Source organism: Sarcophilus harrisii, chromosome 6 (assembly GCF_902635505.1).
Source record: "Sarcophilus harrisii chromosome 6, mSarHar1.11, whole genome shotgun sequence".
In the NCBI taxonomy this organism is placed as follows: Eukaryota; Metazoa; Chordata; class Mammalia; order Dasyuromorphia; family Dasyuridae; genus Sarcophilus; species Sarcophilus harrisii.
Genome location: NC_045431.1, coordinates 203,651,101 through 203,672,695, shown reverse-complemented (window position 1 = coordinate 203,672,695; position 21,595 = coordinate 203,651,101). Strand labels below are relative to the sequence as shown.

The following is a 21,595-nucleotide window of genomic DNA, read 5'->3' as shown; positions in this document are numbered from 1 at the left end:
TTTCATTGAACATCCCTTGGCTCCCTTGAAGGGGATTATGCTCAGTTTTGCTGGGAATGTGATTCTTAATTGCAATCCTAGCTCTTTTGCTGTATTAAATATCATCTTCCAAGTCCTCCTATCTTTTTAAAGTAGCAACTGCTAAATCTTGTGTTATCCTGACCGTGACTCTATGATATTTGAATTGTTTCTTTTTAGCTCCTCGCAGTGTTTTCTTCTTGATTGGGCAGTCTGAAATCTGGGCAGTTTTCTTTGATAATTTCTTGAAAGGTGATGTCTAGGTATTTTTTTTTAATCATGACTTTCAAGTAGTCCAATAATTCCTGGATCTATTTTCCAGGGCAGTTGTTTTTTCCAATGAGATATTTCACATTTTCTTCTATTTTTCCCATTCTTTTGATTTTATTTGATTGGTTTTTGATGTCTCAGAAAGTCATTAGCCCAATTCTAACTTTTAAGGAATTATTTTTTTCAGTGAGCTTTTGTACTCCCTTTTCCATTTGACCAATTCTACATTTTAAGGAAGTTTTCTCTTCATTTGGATTATTATGACTCTTTTACTATTTGACCTATTCTGTTTTTAAGATATTATTTTCTTCAGCATTTTTGTGCCTCTTTTACCAAGTTGTTGACTCTTTTTTCATGATTTTCTTGCATCACTTTCATTTTTCTTCCCAATTTTTCCTCTTTCTTATTTTTAAAATCATTTTAAGTACTTCCATGACTTAAGACCAACTCGTATTTTTTTCTTTGAGTCTGTAGGTGCAGGAATTTTGATTTTGTTGTCCCATTCTGAATATGTTTTGTTACCATAAGAACTTTCTATGGTCAGAATTTTTTTCTGCTGTTTGCTTATTTTCCAGCCTATTTCTTGACTTTTAACTATATGTTACAGTGGGGCTCCGCTTCTCAAGTGGAAGGGGCAGTTACTTAAGCTTCAAGTTTTTGTTCAGGTAATTATGGGGACCCACAAGTTTTTGGTTCTTCCAAGGAGTTATGATTTAGGGAGAGGTGTGTTTATTACTCTCTTGTATTGTGCACTGGTTTGCAAGTGAACACAAGCACTCTTTCAACCTTCAGGACCAGGGTCTTTATTCCACTATAAATGTGAACTCTACTTACTATGCTAATGTTCCACCTTGTTCCTTCTTTAATTCTCCTGGGACTAAGATCCAGGATTGTGACTCAGATCCAAAGTATAGTCAATGCAACAGAGTCCTGCTCCTGGTGCCAGTAAAAAATCTTCTTAAATATTTTGTAATTTGTTATCTGATCCCCTTACTTCTGGGGCTGAGAGATCTGGAAACCACCATTGCTGTCACTAATTTAATCACCCCCAGATCTGTGTTGAAATAGTTTGTGCTGGACTGTACTTCTTTTTCACTCTGTTACAATAGACTTCTCCCACTGACCTTTTAAGTTGTCTTGAGCTAGAAAATTGATTTATTCTGTCTTTTTTGTAGATTCTGCTGCTCTAGAATTTGTTTAAAGTCATTACTTTAAAGTATTTGGAGGGATTTAGGTAGAACTCAGATGATTCTTACCCAGCCATCTTGGTTTTGCCTCATAGAGCTACTATAAGCCACAGATCTATACTGGACACATCAGTGTCACTGAGATTTAGGTGGGCAGAAAGGAGATTAGGGTCTCTGAATGTCTGGGGGCTCCCATGGAAACAATGCAACCTTAGGATGAGCAAAACTTAGTGCTGTATAATGATAGTCTAGAAAAAGGAATCAGTAAAGTCAGGAAGTTATAGTCAACTTTAAAAAGCACCAATAAGATATTTATTTGGGAGAAAGGAAAGAAAGAGAAGAGAGGGAAAAGGAAGAGGAGGATTGAAAAAAGGAGGAAAGAAAGGAACTGAAGTTGAAATCCTAGTCAGAAGACTTGGATTCAAATTTAGCTCTGCTATTGACTAACTTTGCAACTTTGGATTAATTCCTCTCTCTGGGGAATTCCACCTTTTTTAGCATTCATATATAATTCAACTATGATTCCCCCTATCCTTTGCTTTACTTAGAGCTACAAATTCCATGAATTTGGGAAGAGGAGAAAGTTCCCTGATCTGTGTTAGAGAGAGGAACATAAAATTTTTGTGTCATTTCTCAATCTGATGGAACATTCAAGAACAAGTGAACTTTATTATCAGGAAGATCAGAGTTCAAGTATAGATAATAGACAATTTTTAAAGAAAATCAGAAGTCACAGAATAGGTGACAATATGCATCGATAGAGGTTATTTCTTTTAGGGAGTTTCTGATGCCAGTGAAATCACAAAACATGCATTTGTCATTAAAAAAAAAAACTAGCACTTTGGGTCTTTAACCCTGACTGGGCCTGAATGTTAGGGAATTTATATAGCACATAAAAGCAGGATGGAAAGAGTACTGGAGTCAGAGTCTTGGGTTCAAGTCTTTCCTCTGAGCTGTGTGATCTTGTTAACTCACTTAAATTTCTTTTCTTCTTTCATAAAATGAGAGGATTGGACTAGGTTTTCTCTGTGTTCACTTCCAACTCTGGGTCAATGATTATCTGATCCTATGATTCTTTCAAGGGTATTAGCACAAGCCAAAAAACCACAGAGAAATACAAATAAAGTCACCTGAATCTAGACACTAAAAGGAGTTGATGTCCATTGGGACACATGAAACGAAAAAGACAGAATCAAAAGAGACTAGTCCATGGGGAAGTTGGGAAGGACTCTGTGGAACCAGATTATTGTTGAAACAAGTTGTCTAAGGATGACTGGAATTTCCACATCCATGAGGTGATCAAATTGAGATCTGTAGAGATAATATTGCTTGTCTGAGGAGACAGCGAGCAGCCCGTGGATGATTCACCATGACATCCTGGGATCCTGACACCAGGAGAGACTAGGAAGTCTACCTAAGGAAGCTTACCCCAAAAAATAAAATACGACAGAGAAGCAACTGCTTTGATCCCAAGGATCTGGGCTAGTCATGTATCGTCATGGATTTGAGAATCATATATGGGACCATTTGGATTCCTTTGCTAAGCTTAAGTCTTCCCATCCACTCATCCTGGATCAGTGTTCCTGTTTATTGAATGAGAACCTTTTCTTAGCAAGGCATTTGTAATGTAATCACCTCCTCATTCACAAGACCCCCATGATACCATGAACATTAGATCCACTTCTCCCAGTCCTTGTGGAAGCACCGAAAATGTCACTTTTCTAGGGCCCAAAGCAAAAAGCATAAATTTTCCTTTCATCCCAATTCTTTTCAAAATACCTGTGACTTTCTCTTTTTCTTGAAAGCTCTAATGCTGAGAACCTGAGAGTTTTTCTTCTTTAAGATGTAGTTGAAATTGCTGCGATTTTATGGGCTTCTAGCATGCCCTACATATCACTCACAGTTGATAGTGCCACGGAATAAATCAATTTCAGCCTGGGGATTGAATAGGCTGGAAAAACACTTCTAAACTTGTACAGAATATTTTGGTAAAACATCCACTGCGAGACCCAGGGCACACTTTACCCTCACAGTTAGTAGCTTCCCAATTCCTGAGTGGATCGTAAAAGAAAGAGCTCTGGGAAAAGGGAGCTTTGTAAGAATTCCTTGGGAGGAAACATTTTGATGTGGGGCTGATAGAATGTCAACATTCTTTCCTTTAGGGATACTTTCCCCCGAATGTAAGGATTTGGTGTGGGGACTCAAATCTTGCTTCCACGACTCACTACATGTGTGATAGAAATCTCGGGGCCACATTTCCTTTACCTGTAAAATAAAGACAATAATATTTGCATTATCTCCTCAAAATTGCTCATAAAATCAAATAAGATACTATATGTAAAGCCCTCTAAAAATGCACAGGCTCAGGACTTAAAACAGCAGTCTTGATGATTTTTTGGAAATAAGACTGGCGTGGTCTAAGTACAAGGTCCCATTCTAGCCTTTAAGTCAAAAAGTTATTGATCAGTGATCAATCATGTCCAATTCTTCATGACCCTATTTAGAGTTTTCTTGGCAAAGATATTGAAGTGGATTGCTATTTCTTTCTCTAGTTCATTTTACAAATGAGGAAACTGAGGCAAAAAAATGTCATACAGGGTCATACAGCTGGTGAGTGTTTGGTCCTCTTCAGGAAGAAGGACTAACAAATGGTATGGGAAGATAAGTCTTCCTGTCCTTAGGCCCAGTACTTTATCTACTGCACTACCTACCTATTCTTGTTTCATCTGTGAAAAAGAGATAATAATAGCATTTTCTTCATAGGGCTGTTGTGTGAAGCAAATGAACCGATATATGCAAAGTACTTCATACCTCATTCTAGGGTTAAATACCATGTCCAAGGACTTATTAATACCCCATAGATAATGTGGTATAATACTATATATGTGGACATATATGTTTGTGTGTATATATAGATGTGTAAATATATTATATATTATTATATTTTTTATAAACAACACTAAGAAGTGGTCAATAATATTGCCTCCAGACTGAATAATCACCACTAAAATCTGAGTTCCTGATTTTGAGATTGCAAATAACAGGGGAAGTGAGGAGGCAAACTACTATGCACTGGCTCTGCCCCAAATTTGGACATGGTTTCCGAGAGGATAATCCAGAGAAACTCTGAAATCAAGTAGATCTAGGACTTAGTTGTCTGAATCCAACTGTTCCTGATTACTCATTCTATGGCAATGACCCAACTAATGCAGGAGACAAAGACTTGTAGAAATTCGCCCTGTAATTCTTCTCCCCTTTGATCCCTTTTCTTTAAAAAATATATATATATATTATATATATATAAACGTTTATTATGTTATGAAAGAAAGAAAAATCAGAATAAAAAAAAGAAAAAAATAGGTGAAAATGGTATTTCAGTCCACATTGTCTCCATAGTTCTCCCTCTGGATGCAGATGGCATTTTCCAAGTCTATCATAATTGTCTTGGATCACCGCTGAGAAGAGTTGAGTCTGTCATAATTGATTTGACCCCTTTTCCACATTCCATCTCTCCAGTACCATCAGACTACCCACCAGAAATATGCCATCCCACTCTCCCTTCCCAGAGGTCTTTGCTTTCAGCATGCTGGCAATAGATCCTGGCTAACAAGTCAGCAAGCAATAGGCTCAAGCAATTGCCCTTTCCTCACATCTATGAATTTAATCAGGGGCTCAGGAAGTCTATAAAAGCCTTCCAATGCAAAAGAATGAATGTCTAGTAGGGTAATTTATGACCTTTTCCATTTTAATAGCCCCAATAATAATAATGATAGCAATGACTAGCATTTATAGAGGTCTTTAAGGTACATGAAGTGCTACTTATGCATATTATTTCATTTATTCCACACATGGAATATATTACGGTAGCCCTATGAGGTAGATGCTCTTATTATCTCCATTTCCTAGATGAGGAAACTGAGGCTGAAAAAATTGAAGAATTTTACCCAAGACCACACAGCCAGAAAGTGTCTGAGGAAGGATTTGAACTTGGGTCAATCTGATTTATACTGCCTCCATTATACCATCTTCCCTTACAGGGAGCTAAGAAGCAGATTTATGACTTGATTATAAATAAATTCTACCCTTGTTGAGGACAAAGGAGAAGAAGGCACAGAAAACAACAGACTATCATATGATTTTAAAACTCCCATGACCCTAGACATCAGAGGCAGAAAGAGTAAATTCAGTGGGTTTGCTTGTCATGTTTGAGTAGAATAATTGATAAAGTGGAGTTCAGACGTGACTCAAGAGGGTCCCTGACATTCTGGTTGACTTCTCCCAGTCATTGTCCATTCTGGTTCTCACTTTGCCCAAGGTGACAATTGCATCCTGACCTACATCTTATCTGGGTCATTTTAATCCCAGACTTTGGAAACTTTTAAATTATAAATATTGAGGATCATAGAGTGTTGTGGGATGCCTGAAAAGAGGGATGGACTCTTTTTCTTTTGTTTCTTTTGACAGAATTGTCATACAAGAAACATTCCCAATCTTCTTTAATCCCAGTGCCCTCCTTCCAAAACTATCCCAAATTTATCCTGTCTGTACCTTATTAGTACATATTTTTATGTTGTCTCCCCCAATTAACTGTGATCTCCCTAAGAGTAGGGACCACTTTAGGGTTTTTTTGGCATTTTTTGTCCTTTCTTTGTATCCCCAACACTTAGCACAGTGTCTGACACATATTAGGTACCTAATAAATGCTTCTTTTTTATTATAGCTGTTTATTTACAAGTTATATGCATGGGTAATTTTACAGCATTGACAATTGCCAAACCTTTTGTTCCAATTTTTCCCCTCCTTCCCCCCACCCCGTCCCCTAGATGGCAGGTTGACTAATATATGTTAAATATCTGACAAATGCTTCTTGACTTGATTTATGTCCTAAACTCCTTTACTAAAGCCCTCTTCTCAGAATGTTTTTAAATAATTGAAATAAAATGTACAAGATTACAAAGGAAACAAAAGGTTAGTGAAAATAAAAATGTAATTTTCCCCTGTTTTCATAGTTCCCCTGAAATCTATCCATAGACTCCTAAAGAGTCTGTGAACCCCAGCTTAAAACCTCCTCATCTAGATCTAGATCCCAGCTTCTTAAACTGTACATCACAACCCCATGTGGGTTCTCAGAACTGAATGTGATGTCACAAAATTATGATTATTATATATATATTTATATTATATATAAAATTATTATTATTATCAGTAAATGTTTGGTTTATATACCTATTTTCTATATCTATGTATTTTGGGTCATGTAAAAATTTTTCAGCAAAAAAAAAGGGAAGCGAGTGGGAAAAGCTTAAGAAGCCCTAGCTGTAGATGACCTGAGAGATCTTTCCTGTCTTAAATCCCCCCAAAATCTATCCATCTTAGGAACATGTACATCCTCCATGTTTATCAGCCTCAGGGGCTCTATGTGACATGTCCCAAAAGTTTCAGTCTGCTCTGCAGCCCAGTTGAGAAGTCTTTTCTTTCTCCTCAGATAAATGCTTGTCTGATCTTCATTGGCCCTCTTTGAAGGAGATCTTTGGTCTAGGCTACATTGTGGCTGATGGGGACACTGAATGGTCACCCAGGGACAGTCCTTCCATGATGGAGTAGCTTAATTGGCCTTTCAGAGACCCAGGGACGCCTCATCCATGCTGTCAGAGCTTTGGAACCAAGGCCTATTTCCAAACCTTTTAAAACTCCAACTATAGACTCTGCAGGATGGGACGGATCTTAGAAGTTTTCTATTGTAAATTCTCTCTCTATGACATCTCTTCTAAGTTGTTATATATCTCCCACTCATCCTCCACCTCCAGTGATAGAGAACTCCCTACCTATCAAAGCGAGCGCTTCTATTTTGGTACAGCTTTAATTGCTCAGAACTTCTTCCTTATATTGAACTTAAATTTTCCTCCCTCTCTTGCTTACACCCACAGTGCTTTGTTCTGCCTTATGGGGCCAAGCAGACTACATCTAATTCTTCGGCTGTTCTCCTTGAAATATTTGCCAACAGTGACCAGAAGTGGGAGGGATCTTTGGAGCCATCGAGTTCACATCGAATTCACCTAAATATTTATTTAGGACTAGGGCCCTCCATTGGTCCTTATACCCCCCAGGAGACCCTGGATACATACAGAATGTTAGAATAGAATGTTAAAATGCCCTGTCAGGTAATGGGACCAGGGAAGGAGACACTGGCAGGGAGTAGCTGCTCCAGTGCAAAATTATGTCAAGAGCGGATGGTCCTTATAATTATGGGAATGAGGAAATGGTAACCAGGTCTTCTCAGGAGTACATGAGGAGGGAGAACATTCCAGGCATATGGGATGTCCTGTATGAAAGTGGGGAGATGGGAAAGCTGGAGAATTTATGTCTCTTTATCCCCTATATTTACCATAGTACCTGACACATAATGGATAAATATTTGTTATTGTTGTCTCTGTTTTACAGCCAAGAAATAAGAAGGAAAACAAAAATGGTGGCCATCTTGGCCCCCGATCTTGTTTGACCAGGTGCCCCTGAACACTCAGCTAGGACAAGCAAATGCAGACCCATGGCCTGGCACAGACTCCTGCTGTGGGATGAAAGAGCAGGAAATGGGCAGAAGGGAAAGATGAATTTCAGATCAATCTGCTTCAGGGCTCACCCTGGCAGAACTCGCTTGCAAAAGGAATGGCTCCAATGGCACTAGATTAAGTGTGAGCCAGGGGTTACCTTGCATACAGCAAAGGCCATTTTTCTCTAAGGAAGCAGGCTGGTACGACTTTAATAGCCTCTCATTAGAGGAAGGCAGTGGAGGAAGAGATGGAAAGAAGGTGGAAGGGAGGGAAAGAGACAGACAGAGGCAGAGAGAGAGAGACAGAGGCAGAAAGAGAGACAGAGATACAGACAGAGAGGTAGAGATAGAGAGGAAGATGGGGAAGAAAGAGACAGAGAGACAGAGACATAGAGACAGACAGACAAACAGAAACAGAGAGGAACAGACAGAGGTAGAGATAGAGAGACAAAGGAAAGTGGAAGGAAGAGACAGAGAGAGATGGAAACAGAAACAGAGAGAGACAGAAAGAGACAGAGGGAGACAGACAGAAAAGGAGGAAGGGAAGAAGGAAGGGAGGGAGAGAGGGAAGGGGAAAAAGAAAGAGAGAAGAGACAGAGAGAGAGAGAGAGAGAAGGAGACAGAGAGACAGATAGAGACAGACAGACAGAGGCATAGAGAGAGACAGAGGGAGAAAGAGACAGAGAGATACAGACAGAGAGGTAGAGACAGAGAGGAAGATGGGGAAAAAAGAGACAGAGAGACAGAGACAGACAGACAGACAGAAACAGAGAGGGGAAGACATAGGTAGAGATAGACAAAGGAAGGTGGGAGGAAGAGACAGAGAGAGATGGAAACAGAAACAGAGAGACAGACAGAAAAGGAGGAAGGGAAGGAGGAAGGGAGGGAGAGAGGGAAGGGGAAAAAGAAAAAGAAAGAGAGAAGGAAAGAGAGAGAGAAAAAAAGAGTGAACATTCTGGGTAGGGCTGGACTGTATGTACTATTAAGGCTTACCCCCACAGTTTCTACCCTATCAGTTTTCCCAGGGGACCCATTCTCCTTTTTCAAGAACCATTTCTTTTTTTAGCTAATAAGGACATTGCTTATCTAATGATGTATCTGCCATTTCTCCTTTTCTATCTCTCTCTCCATCTATCTGCTGTTGAAGGTTCTGTTTCCATGGGAAACAAATTGTCTCACCACAAGAAAGAGCCCTGGCCAGAAAGCCGAAGTCAGGAGGCTTGTGTCTGAAGCCCAGCACTGTGGCCCACTTCTCATGTAACCCAAAGGCAGTCCCTTCACTCTTCCCTACCCATTTTCTCCTTTCTAAAGAAGGGAGTAGGGGAGCTCTTGGGACTAGAGTTCAAAGGTCTCTGGGCTCACATGCAAGATCTCTGGACAATCACTGAAGTGAATTAGACCCAGCAGTACCCCAGAGAGAACTCGAGGACTGGACAGAGGTTGAGAAGCTATGTCCCTCTGAGACAAACCCAGCTTGGTCACTCTGCTCACTCCCTGAATTCGCTTCCTCCTGGACTTCCCTCACTACTTCCCTCTCTGGAGCTGCTTCCTTCCCAAGACCCTCTCTCCTGGGTTCCTGGCCCAGTCCCAATGGTGGGACGCACCCAAGTCATGCTCTCATTACTCGTGACTCCATTCCTCATTCTCAAGATTTCTCCCTTCTGGGCTTCTCTTGATCTATATTTCTCCCATTAGAAGTAGAAGGTCCTTAAAGATTGGAATCATCTTTTTTCCCTGTGATTAGGTCCCCAGTGTTTTACAGAATAGCTTTAAAAATAACACATTGCATTTAGTGTATTTTTAAATATACACACACACATACATACATAGTAGAGAGTCTTAGTTTCATGTATGATATTCTACTTTGTATTTGGAAACATATGTACAGTATATATGTGTATGTATATATGTATGTATGTGACATATATATGCATATATATACAATAAATATATATAATATAAAATTTATCATATTACTTGGAAAGCTTTTGTTGATTTTGAACTTCCTTCTTTTCTATGCATTTTTAAATGCTTCAATGGCCTTGTTTTCTTCTTTGGCAGGCAAGTTAATCCATAGTTTCCCTCTTCCCCACCAATTCTCAAGCTTTTGTTTTCAGTATCTTTATCCTATTAAAAATTATTGAGGATCTCTCCAAAGCATTTTTGTTTATCTGGGTTATATTTATAGACATTTACCATATTGGAAATAAAAACTATTTTTGAATTTGCAGACACTCTAAAAGGGTTTCAGAGATCCCCAGGATTCTTTAGACCATACTTTGAGAACCACTGCTAGACTTATGATTAATCATTGCATTGTTTAGAATTCTCAAGTCTTTTTTAATATAAGAAGAATCAGCTGGTACAAAAATATTATAATTTTCCTTTGAAATACAAAGTTTCATCCTACCCTAATTTTTTTGCTTATGGATTCTAAAAACATCAATCAATGCAGCTTTGTTTTCTGAGATATTCCTAAATTTCTGACCCTTCAACTGTTTAAGTTGGTTTTCCTTATTATGTTTTTATTCCCATATCTTTTAAAGTATTGAATTTCCTATTTAACTAGAGAGAATACTGGATGAAATCTCATTGATAGCTACAGGAAAATATTTGAATGCATGATAAGGTAGATAGGACAGAAGAGTACTTTCTGACTGAGAGACTGTATGATTTGATGGGGAATTTTTATCCAATGGAATAGAGTCCTAGAATTTCAGCTGATGGAGTACTAGTTATGGACTAGTCTGCTCAGGGACTAGTAGTTAAATTTTGATAATCTACACTTGATACAGTTTATTTCTATAATATAACTGACACTTTGTCCTTTGCCTTTGCTTAAAGACTTCAAGTAAGAAGAACCTTCCTACCTGCCAATGAGCGGTCCATTCTACGTTAGGAGAATTCTGATTCTTAGATTGTGTCCTTACAGGAAGCCTAAGCTGCCACTTCTATTGTCTGCAGACAAGGAAGGCCAGTCTTGTTGCTCTTCCACATCTTCCCACTTAAATGCATTCTTTTGGACTTCAAGGTCACCACCATCCAGTCCCCTCTCCCACCCAAATACACACATACCTGGATTCTTTCTCCTTCCCCTTTATAACTTGCTTTTGGGTACACTGGGTAACCCTTCCACATTGTGATGCCCTGTTGTAATTTCAATATATTGTGGGTTGACATGAGAAATTAAATGGGAATTTTGGGGGAGTTTTGTAGAAGCCATAGATAACATGCAAAAACCAATAGATAACACAGAAAAAGTTTAAAAACTCAGAAATATATAAAATATTTTATAGTATTGTATAATATCAGCATCATTTATCTTTTAATACCATAATTACTTAAACCTCTTCTCTGGCACTTTGGGAAGGCCAAAATTTTTATGCAGATTTTCTAGCTCCCCTAACCTGGGCACTATGGAAGGGATAATTATGTCTTCCCCTTTTAGACAATAACCATCTTGAAGGCAGCTGCTGAACTTTTTCTTTCCATTGTTATTGTTGTCCCAACTTGGAGGATGACTATAACTTGACCTGTTTCTATCTTTCCCAGTCTTTTTACTCATCCTCCGAGTTGTAGCTCTAGCAGCCTACTTACTATTCCTCCACATGAATATATATATATGTGTGTGTGTGTGTGTGTGTGTATAAATATGGTAATATATTTACCAAATATATATTAAATTACTAGGGTAATAGAGGTGTAATATAACATTCAAACACATAAATAACAATAATATTAATTAAGTCAGACAAGATGCCAATAACCAAAGAATTCAAGAAAAAAATATATATAAAAGATAGAGAAGGAATTGAGCCCTGAAGTGATCTAGGGCTTGTAAGAGATGGAGGGGACTAAGGATGCATTTCATGCATGAGGGATAGCCAGTGCAAAGGCACAGAGGTGGGAAATAGAACACCAATTGTAAGAAATAGCAAGTTTGCCTTTTTGATCGGAATGTAAGGAGTAGAGTGCCCGAGCCGCTTTGTGGGTGCTAGACAGAAGCCTCCAGGAAGAGAAAACTGAGCATCTGGGACAACATCTACTTTCCATATCCACCTCATTTACTGAGGTCTCGCACTGCCAGTGCTGCCTCTGAGATGTGAGTGATCACTTCGGGGAGTCTCTGTGGCTCCATTTCTTTCTGTATCACCACAATTCATAGTTACACTTGATTACATACAAGATGTGCCGGGTGGCTGTTATTTAAATAAAAAAAACCACTGCCTGTCTTTATTATGATTTTCTACCTCTCTAAAGCAATGGGCTGCTCTGGTAACAAGTGTACCATGTAGGAAATCCCCAGGCCATCTCTCCAAGCCCTCTCCATCAAATGCTTCAGGGTAGATAAATCAGATTTCAAGTCTTTGCTGTTCTTTCTATGGCATTTAGGGAGGGTGCCCAAGAAAAACTTCTTTGTGGTGGGCCATTTAAGCCTATTTGGCATTCATTAACATCTCATTCTTGACCCCAATATACTTCATTTAACTCAAGAGGATCTCAGTTTGAATCCTACTGTCTCATTTCCTACCTTGGAGAAGTCCTTAACCTCCCTGGGTATAGTTTTCTGTATTTTTAATTTAAAGTTCTTGTATTAGATGATTTTTAAAATCTATCCCAGCTCTAAATTTGTGACTCTCTTTTTTGGATCTGTTGCTTCCTACTTTGGGCTAGTTTTGGATTACTTACAACCTTTGTCTCCTCATATCTGATTTATACATAATATTTGTTATTACAATCTCCCCTCATTAGACTGAGTTTCTTGAGAGAAGGGATTGTCCATTCTCTTTCTTTGAATCCCTAGAATTTAGAACAGTCCCTGGCACGTAATAGGAACTTAATAAATGCTTACTGACCAGAAGATGACAGGAATAGACTAATCAACTTTAATATCTCTTCCAATACTAAATGTATGATCCTACTTACAGATGATTAAATGGGCTTTACCATCATTACCTAGATAGGAGGTATCAGAGGTGGGTTTCCAAGCCAGGTCTTTCTTCCTGGTTCCCAGCCAGGCACTCTGACTGCCACCTTATTCTTCTCTAATGTAGAGGAAAAAGTTGGTAAACCTTAAAGTATCATAGAAATGTCAGTTGTTGTTATATTACATCCCTATAGCACTTTATGGTCACAAAGCACTTTCCTCTACATTACTTATTTAAGACTCACAACAGCCTTGTGAGGGATGTTGGGTAGGGATTATTTGTCCCTATTTTATAAAAGAGATTAATGCTCCTCTTTTTAGTCAACAAAGGTTTTCTGAAGGTGGTAGGACTCAGGGTAGGAAGGTTGAGGATGTAGAAGGAGGGAGGGTAGGGCTTGCATCAATTACCAACAATGGGATGAGTTCCAAGCCTCCGCTTGTCAAGGCTGCTCTTCAAATTCCTGAAAATAATCAATCCCTCTTCATCAGCTCTTATGTCCTAAAAATAACAATAGTTATCCTCCCTCCCCCAGCAGAGGAGCTAGGAAACTTAAGTGCCTGTGGATGATCTCAGGCATTTAAATAGACTGGTTGACGAAGAATAGCCCTACTCTCGGATTCTTCCATTACCTTGGCCAACAAGAAAAGGGAACATGGTAAGAGTGTTGAACTTGGAATTATGGAATCTGAGTTTAAATTCTAACTCTTCCATTTGTTGGGTAAGTTACTTATTTTCTCTGGGCCTCGGTCTCTTAATATGTTTTGACTAGAAGGCATCCAACATCCCTTTTGATTCTCAAACTGAGATCTTATCACTTGAAGTCCCTTCCCCATTCTGGAAGTCAAGTTCTTCAACTATAAGATCAGGAGGTTGGCTGGGTAATCTCTACAGTCCCTCCTAAACCCACAACTCTGCCTTTTCTGACATATTCTGACAGTTTCTACCTCTGATAGAAAAGTAGCTGTAAGCAGAAAGCATTTTCCATCTGAGTTTGCTAGGAATGAAAAAACTGCAGGACTTGTCAGCTGGCTTTAAGAACCATAAAGATTGCCCAGGGCTGCGTTCTCTTTGTGGTGAATTGTCCCGACCATCCTCAGTGGTTTTTTAGGAAGTGCTGAAAGCAAGAATTCACTTTGTACATTCTGTTTCCCCCACAGAATGTAAGCTCCTTGAGGGCAGGGAATGTTTGTGTCCCTAGTGCTTAACACTGGCATATGCTCAGCAAATCAAATGATCACAACTATCTGAACCACAATCTCCACTCAGACCCTGATGGAGAAAGCTCAGGATCCCAATTCCCCAATGCCTCCAAATCATTTCCCCTGCTTCCAGCTTGGTCCCCATAATATCTGCTATCAATATCTGCTCCTCATACCTGGATGGAGATAGCCTGAGTCTATCTCCTTCTGTCCATGAGTCTTAGGAATATTGATGCACCCCAGATTACTGGCCCTGCTTCCATCTCAGCCTCCAAACCAGGAAAAAGGGGAGCAACTTCTGTGGCAAATGAACTCCCCATCCTTACCACCACCACCAACTTCTGACTAAAGATGGATGGATAGTTTTAAGAGCCCCAAGAATAGCATCACCTCCTAGAACACTGACTCTACTTCCAGTCCCCTCCATGATCATCATCTAAGGAAGCAACCCTCGAGTTGATTTAATTCTGTAACTGATGAGTCATTTCTACTAAAAACATGGAAAAGACAGTTTCCACCATTTAAGTCCTTGATAATGTCAAATGATTCAGAAACAGAAGCAAATACGCTTTTAAAGCTATTCTGCTTTGCTGCTGTACCCTAAGACTGTAGGCTTTTCCATATGGCTTTCGAACTGAAGTGTCTTATATATGTCCAGTTAGAAATGAGCTACTTGAAGGCAAGGTCTATCTTGTTTTTGCATTTGTAATCCTATGGTTTAAGCATGGAAACTACTAAATAAATGCTATTTTCATTCATTCAAGAATCTTTGTTTGGTCGTGTACTTGATTAATTGGTTGAGGGGAACAAGTCCTTAAGACAAAGTGTGATGGAATCAGGAGATTTGTTGAATCTAGACTCTGCTACTAACTCACCTTAAGATCTGAATTAAGTCCCTTTCCCCTTGTGAACCTTAATTTCCTCTTTTATCTCTTAAGTTGCTTCCTGATCATCTCCAGGGTCTTAGTTCTTGCCAATCTTGAATTTGAATTTGAAGGGAAGATTCTCTGTCCCACAGAATTCAAGTCTCTGATGTTCATTTTTTTATATTGTGGCAGTCTGTTCCTAGGATTTGGGACTTCTAAGAACCTTGGAGAGAGATTATTGCAACCTAGCCTTTCACTTTTCACAGGAAGAAGCTGAAGCACAGAGAAAGAAAGTGTTTTCTTTCATTGTTCCTTTGGCTCCAGAGGAGAATGGACTCTATCAAACTTATTTTTCACTTTCTGTGTCCCTGCCTTCCAGAACGTGTATTACACGAGCAGTCAGCAGCTCCAGCTAGGCGTCCTGAGTCCCACTGTTGATGATGATGACAACAGGTGTCTGGTGGATGTGAACAGTCGGCCCCGGCTCATTGAATGCAGTTACGCCAAAGCCAAGAGAATGAAACTTCACTGGCACTTTTCTCAGGTAATGGCCCTTCCCAAGTGCTGACATACCCCAGGTCCCAGGGCCACTGAATGCCATTTCCTTCACCACCAGGACACTTGAGTACCTCCAAGTGGGTCAGTATTCTTGGAAGTTTCTCAGTGCTCCAGAGAATGAAGGGAATTCCTGAGAAGACCATAAAAAACAGGTGGGGAAGATCAGAAAGAGTAAGCATGGGAAGTTATAGAATGGTAGTCTTTGACATGAGGTTTAATGGACTCCTCAAATTAGTGATTATATAGCAATACAGCATCTCCATTAGAAAGAGAAAAAAAGAAAAAACTCATGAACAAGATTTATATATTAAAACGAACTTTTTAGTGAATATTCTTTATTTCTGGTCAGAGGCAGGAAGGGCATATTGTGGTCCCCTAATTTGCCTCCAGACTGGTATGATGAGTTGACATCTCCCCCTCCTTTCTCCTTCATTCAAGATAAATCCCATCTTATGTTCCAACACTATGTTAGGGTTGCTCCTTCTTTTTCAGTATTTCCAAGACAATAATTGGTAGGAAATGAAGTACCTATTACCTTCAGCTCCAAATCTACACTTTGGGATCTTTGAGCAAGTAATTTGTTGAGTATGAGATTGTCAAACTTAAACAAGCCCCATTACTCAAGATTTTCTAGCAAAGGAATTTTGGATGATCTCAGCTATGAGCCATTTGGGTGCCATTCTCATGAAGTTCTCATCAGAGACACAGGGGAAGACCTTCTCAGCTGGTTTGGGGAGTAAAAGAGAAAGTAAGAAATGATATCATTTAGACAACAGTTTATCTTTTACAAAGTACTTTTCATGTTATCTCACTTGGTTCCCCCAAACAGCTCAGTGACATAGATGCTATTATTATTTCCATTTTACAGATGGGGAAATGGAGGCAGAGAGAGCTGAAATATTTTACCCAAGCGTACATTATTATAGTGTCTGAAGTAGGATTTAAAAGCAGGCTTCCTGACTCTATGCCATCGAGCTGCTTCAATAAACAAATAGAATAATATAGTTATGTAGGAGAGTATCCAGTTCTAAATTTCCTGGTTAGTGCTAGGAGGATTGTCTTGGGTTGGTCCCTCAAGAGAGGATCAAAAGCCTTAGAGAGATGCTGATGATTTTTTCCTTCCTTGGGACTATATAAATGAATGCTAACTCAGAATCTATAAGGGACAGGGAATAAATCACTACTCCATAAAGATCCTAACAAGAGGAGAAAGGCTTTCATTATTAATATAGCTACATATAAATGGGTGTAGGCATGTATATATTTTCTAGCAAGCAAGATCAATTCATTTACATTCCAGAGAGCGAGGAAGGAAAGCACTAGCAGTTTCAAATTCTAAAAAGCAAACCCATATCCTTATACACATAATGAAAAGGGTCAAAGAAAAAGCAACCCAGACATTATGGTTTAAGGAGCCCCACAGCAATGCTTCTGTATTTACCTTTTCTTCACCAAAACGCTAGATAAAGGGTTCTTAACCCTATTTGGTTTTTGTACCTCTTTGATATCCCATCTCAGAATAAAAATTATAAATATAAAAATAGCATAAAATATACAGGATTGGAAAGGAAACAAAAATTTAGTGAAAATAAAAATGTAGTTTTCTCTAAGCTCATAGACCCCCTGAAACTTATCTACAGATCCCCTTGGGAGCCTGTAACCCCAGATTAAAAACCCTGCATTGGATTATCCTGGAGCCTGCGTTTCATGTCTAAGGCTGGATGGGAGTGGCTGGATCAGGAAGCATGGCAAACCTTGGTCATGGTTATTTAGAAACATCATCACCAAGATAGGGCAAGGAACACTTGCTCCCAACCTTCCTATTCTTGTCCCCCTGAAAAAAAATGAACAAAAAAACCAAGCATACAGACTAATCAATTAGTATCAATCAAGAATTGTAGAATCAAGTTGAATCAGATAAACAACCAGCTCCCTGACTTCCTAATTCCCTTTGGATTCCCCTGAGCCACTATCACCATCACCCCTTGCACCTATTCTCCCCATCTTAACCCAAAGACCTTGGTACTTGGCAGATGACCAGGTACAAACCTTTCCTGGATTTTCAGCTCACGCTTACTATCCTCCTAAAACTGTGTCCTCTATTCTTCCCTTTACCCAAGGGACTACCTTACCTTCAACCTCTGTTCATGGTCCAAACTCCAATGGTTCTGTGGGCCCAAGTTGTACCAGTTTAAACAGCTTGTGTCTCCCCGCTGCTGGGTCAAAGGATTTATAACTAGGCAATATCTGATTTTCTAGGTGAAAACTGATAAAGCAAGTTCTTGTTCTATGACTCTGAGGCAGGGCTTTCCTTCTCTATACATGAGCCTGTTCATCCAGACTAACCAAAGTGCCAGGCAGAACCATCAGATTGGACAGGTGAGAGTCCAAATGAACAATCGATTGACTGGAATGTCTCATCCCAGGGAATCCATCACTCTCTTGATCTCTCCTAGAATCCAGGTTGACCTGGGATGAATAAAGTAGAATTTAGGGTGAGAAAACCCAAGTTTAAATCCCAGGTATGATATTTATGGTCTGCTTTGCCCTAAGCAAGTTCCCCTCCCCTCATTGAATATCATTTTCTTCATCTGGGGATAATAAAATGCTTTGCAACCATTATTATAAAAAACAGGAGCTACATCTTTGTTCTTCTGAGCCCAATGAAAGGGGTAGTAGAGAGTCCCCTGGGCCCTTCTTCTTTCCTGAGCTCCTCAGTTCAGTCTATTTGTGTCTTTAACTGTTTTTAATGGAGCTAATTAGGATAGGCTCACTTGCCAAAGCCCGGAGGCCAAGAGTACCGGTCACATTTCCTTCTGAAGATGCTTAAATGATAGAGTCTCAAATGGCACCCGATTCCCCTGGCATCCCTCTAGAGGGCAAGTAGACAGTTAAAAGGTACTGTGTCCTTCAGGTATCTCCGGCCTCCCTGCTCTGGGCAGTATCGCTGAAGAGGAACAGCATTCTTTCTAGTTAAGAAAAGCAGACATTTTTACTTCCCGGCTGTTGCTAAGGGCAGCAAACTTGCTGAGGTGGGAGGGGGTTTCAGTGGCTGAGCTGACTCCTGCTGTGCTGACTTCATGTACCAATTCTTATGAATCCGGGGATGCTGTGGAGAGAGAAACATCAGATTTTCTCTGTGAAAGCCTGTCAGAAATGCCTACTGATGTCTCCTGGTCATAAGTCCGCTGGTGATAGTGTCATAGCCTTCTGCAAATTTTCCAGGGATTTCCCCAGCCTTTCCAAAATGTTATTCCTGTCATGGGAAGGGACACGACAGGCTGTGCTGATGCAAACATAGCCTTGAGCCCTGGTCATATTAGACCATTGCAATCAATCAATGGATATTGATTAAGCACCTGTTATGTGCCAGGCACTGTGCTCTGTACTGGACATACGAAGATAAGAATAAAATAATTCTGGTCCCCAAAGAACTGGCTCCTAAGTGACCTCCTTTTCCCCTGGGTGATCCAACTAATCCCATCATTCCTTTTCCCTCTAAAGTGGGGGATGTCCAGGTTGCCCAGTGGATAGAGACCATCAGGAGGACATGAGTTCAAATCCAGGTTCAGATACATATTATCTGTATGACTGGGAAAGTTATTGAACCCTAATTGGCTTGCAAAAAATTAAAATAAAACCTTCAGTGGCTCCCCATTGTCTATATCACTGCTCAAGGAAGTCCTTCCCTAGCAACTGAGCTAAAAAGAAAGCAATCTCAAGATTCTAAGAGACCAAGATGAGGAGTCAATGTAAAGTTAGATAAATGGTGCATTAGATTGTGTGAGATTTGGAGTCAGGAAGCTCTGAGTTCAGATTTAGCCTTCGACATTTTTAGGTGAATGCATGAGTCATTAATCTCCCTTTGTCTGTAAATTGAGGATTTTAGAACATTGCTCACATAGATATCTCAGTAAATAAAGTGCTAGTCAGAAAACCACATCTTCCTGAGTTCACATCCAGTCTCAGATACTTACTAGCTGTGTGATTCTGGACAAGTCATCTGCCTGTTTTTCCTCAGTTTACTCATCTGTAAAAAATAAACTAGAGAAAAAATAGCAAACTATTTCAGTATTTTTGCCAAGAAATCTCCATAGGGAGCCACAAAGAGTTGGACACAACTAGAAAAGGACTGAACAATAACAAATGAGTATATACTTCAAAAGGCTATTGTGAGAATCAATGATATATGTATATTATATAAACCTTCAAGTGCTATAAATACTATCATTCCAGGCAAGGAGATAGTCTGGCCAAAGACAGGGAAACAGAAATAGAATTGAAGAAAAGCTCATAGCCCAGTTTGACTGGAACAGAGATTGCAAGAGGATGTTTTATGTGAAATAAATCTGGAAAAAATAGGCAAAAGTTTAATTGTAGTGTTTCAGATGCTAATCTGAGGTTGTTCATGATCCTAGAAGCAATAGGGAGACGCTAAGCTTCTTGAGTAGGGGAGGCAATGTTTCCATATCTTTAGTTTACTTTGAGGAACTTTAGAGAGAACTAACTTTCTCTCTCTTTCTCTCTCTCTCTCCCACTCTCTCTCTCTCTTCTCTCTCTCTCTCTTCCCCTCTCTTTCTCTCTCTATATATATAATATATGTGTATATAAATGTACATATGTAAACATATATGAAGCAATATATTATATGATAGGAGAACTGCAAAGGAGATAGTAGAAGTACAAATGAGAGAAGAGATCACTTTCAGCCTTTATGGGGTCAGAGACATATGAATGAGACCTTGAATAAAGGGTAGAGGGCTTGCTATACAAGAATAGTGTAAACAAAGTCAAGAAGACAGGAAAGGGTAAGATTACACATAGGGAAGATTAATAGTCCAGTTGAGAATGAATAGTGCTCAAAGGGAATCATGTGAGAGAAAGTGGAAAGAGAGGTCAAAGTCAGATTTGAGAAGGTCTCTCATGCCAGGATCAGGTGGTAAAAGGAAGCCCCTAAAGATTCTTGAGTAGAAGTGTGATGTGATCAGAGCCATCCATTAGAAAGATTGCCCAAGTTGTTGTCTGAAGGATCATCCTGGCCCTCTAACTTTGCCCAGGTATGACCTTAGGTATCTTTAGGTTTCATGGTCTTTGTAAAAAATATGGATTTCTTAGATTCCAATCATCAAGACCCATAAGGAAGCTGTCCCAATGTTCCAAGTAGGAGAAGGCGAGGGATTGAACTGAATTTATGGTCACAAGAATAGAGAGAAGGGAAGCAATAAAATAATCCAAAACAATTCCAATAGGATTGGGATGGAAAATGTCATCTGCATCCATAGAAAGAACTGTGGAAACTGAATGTGGATTGAAGCACACTATTTTCATCTTTTTGTTTGTTCTTTTCTTTCTTGTGTTTTTCCCTTTTGTTTTGATTTTCCTTTCACAACATGATTAATGTAGAAATGTTTAAAATGATTGTACACATATAACCTATATCAAATTGCTTTCTGTCTTGGGAAGGGAGGAAGGAACGGAGGAAAGGAGAAAAAAAATTCAAAACTCCAAATCTTAGAAAAATAAATATTGAAAACTTTGTTTTTAAATAGAGAGAAGGGAATAGATACAGAAGAGATTATGGAGAAACATTCAACAAGGCAACCTAGCAATTGTATAGGTATAAGGGTGAACTTGAGTGATGGGCAAGATAGTGATGACACCAATAGGTAGATTTGGAAGCAACATACACTTAATGGGGGGGATGATGAATTCAGTCTGGGATACATCCAGTTCAAGATCCTGGTAGTAATTCAGCAAAAAATCGGGGATGTGAAGTAGGATTCAGGGATAGGCTATTAATGGAGGTATAGATTCCTGCCTCAACTAAAGGAATTGGGGGAACAGGTGAGATGAACAAGGAAAATAAAAGAGATAGAAGAATGGAAGACCTTGCTTCTCACATTTTTATCTCCCTAGTCCAAGAGCAGTATCTTGCACTTGGTAAACTTCATAATAAATATCATAAAATTTCTGGATCATAAATTTAAAGCCAGAAGAAACTTAGGAAGCTTTAAGTTGGATC

General features: G+C 39.3%; 1 protein-coding gene across 1 annotated transcript in view; it reads left to right on the top strand.

Moving 5' to 3' along the window:
* Positions 1-21,595, top strand: part of GALNT18 (polypeptide N-acetylgalactosaminyltransferase 18) — a 430,583-nt gene that overhangs the window by 381,988 nt on the left and 27,000 nt on the right. The window contains exon 10 of the mRNA XM_003773612.2: positions 15,395-15,559. Within this exon, the coding sequence (XP_003773660.2) occupies positions 15,395-15,559 (165 nt within the window). The remainder of the gene's footprint in view (positions 1-15,394; positions 15,560-21,595) is intronic.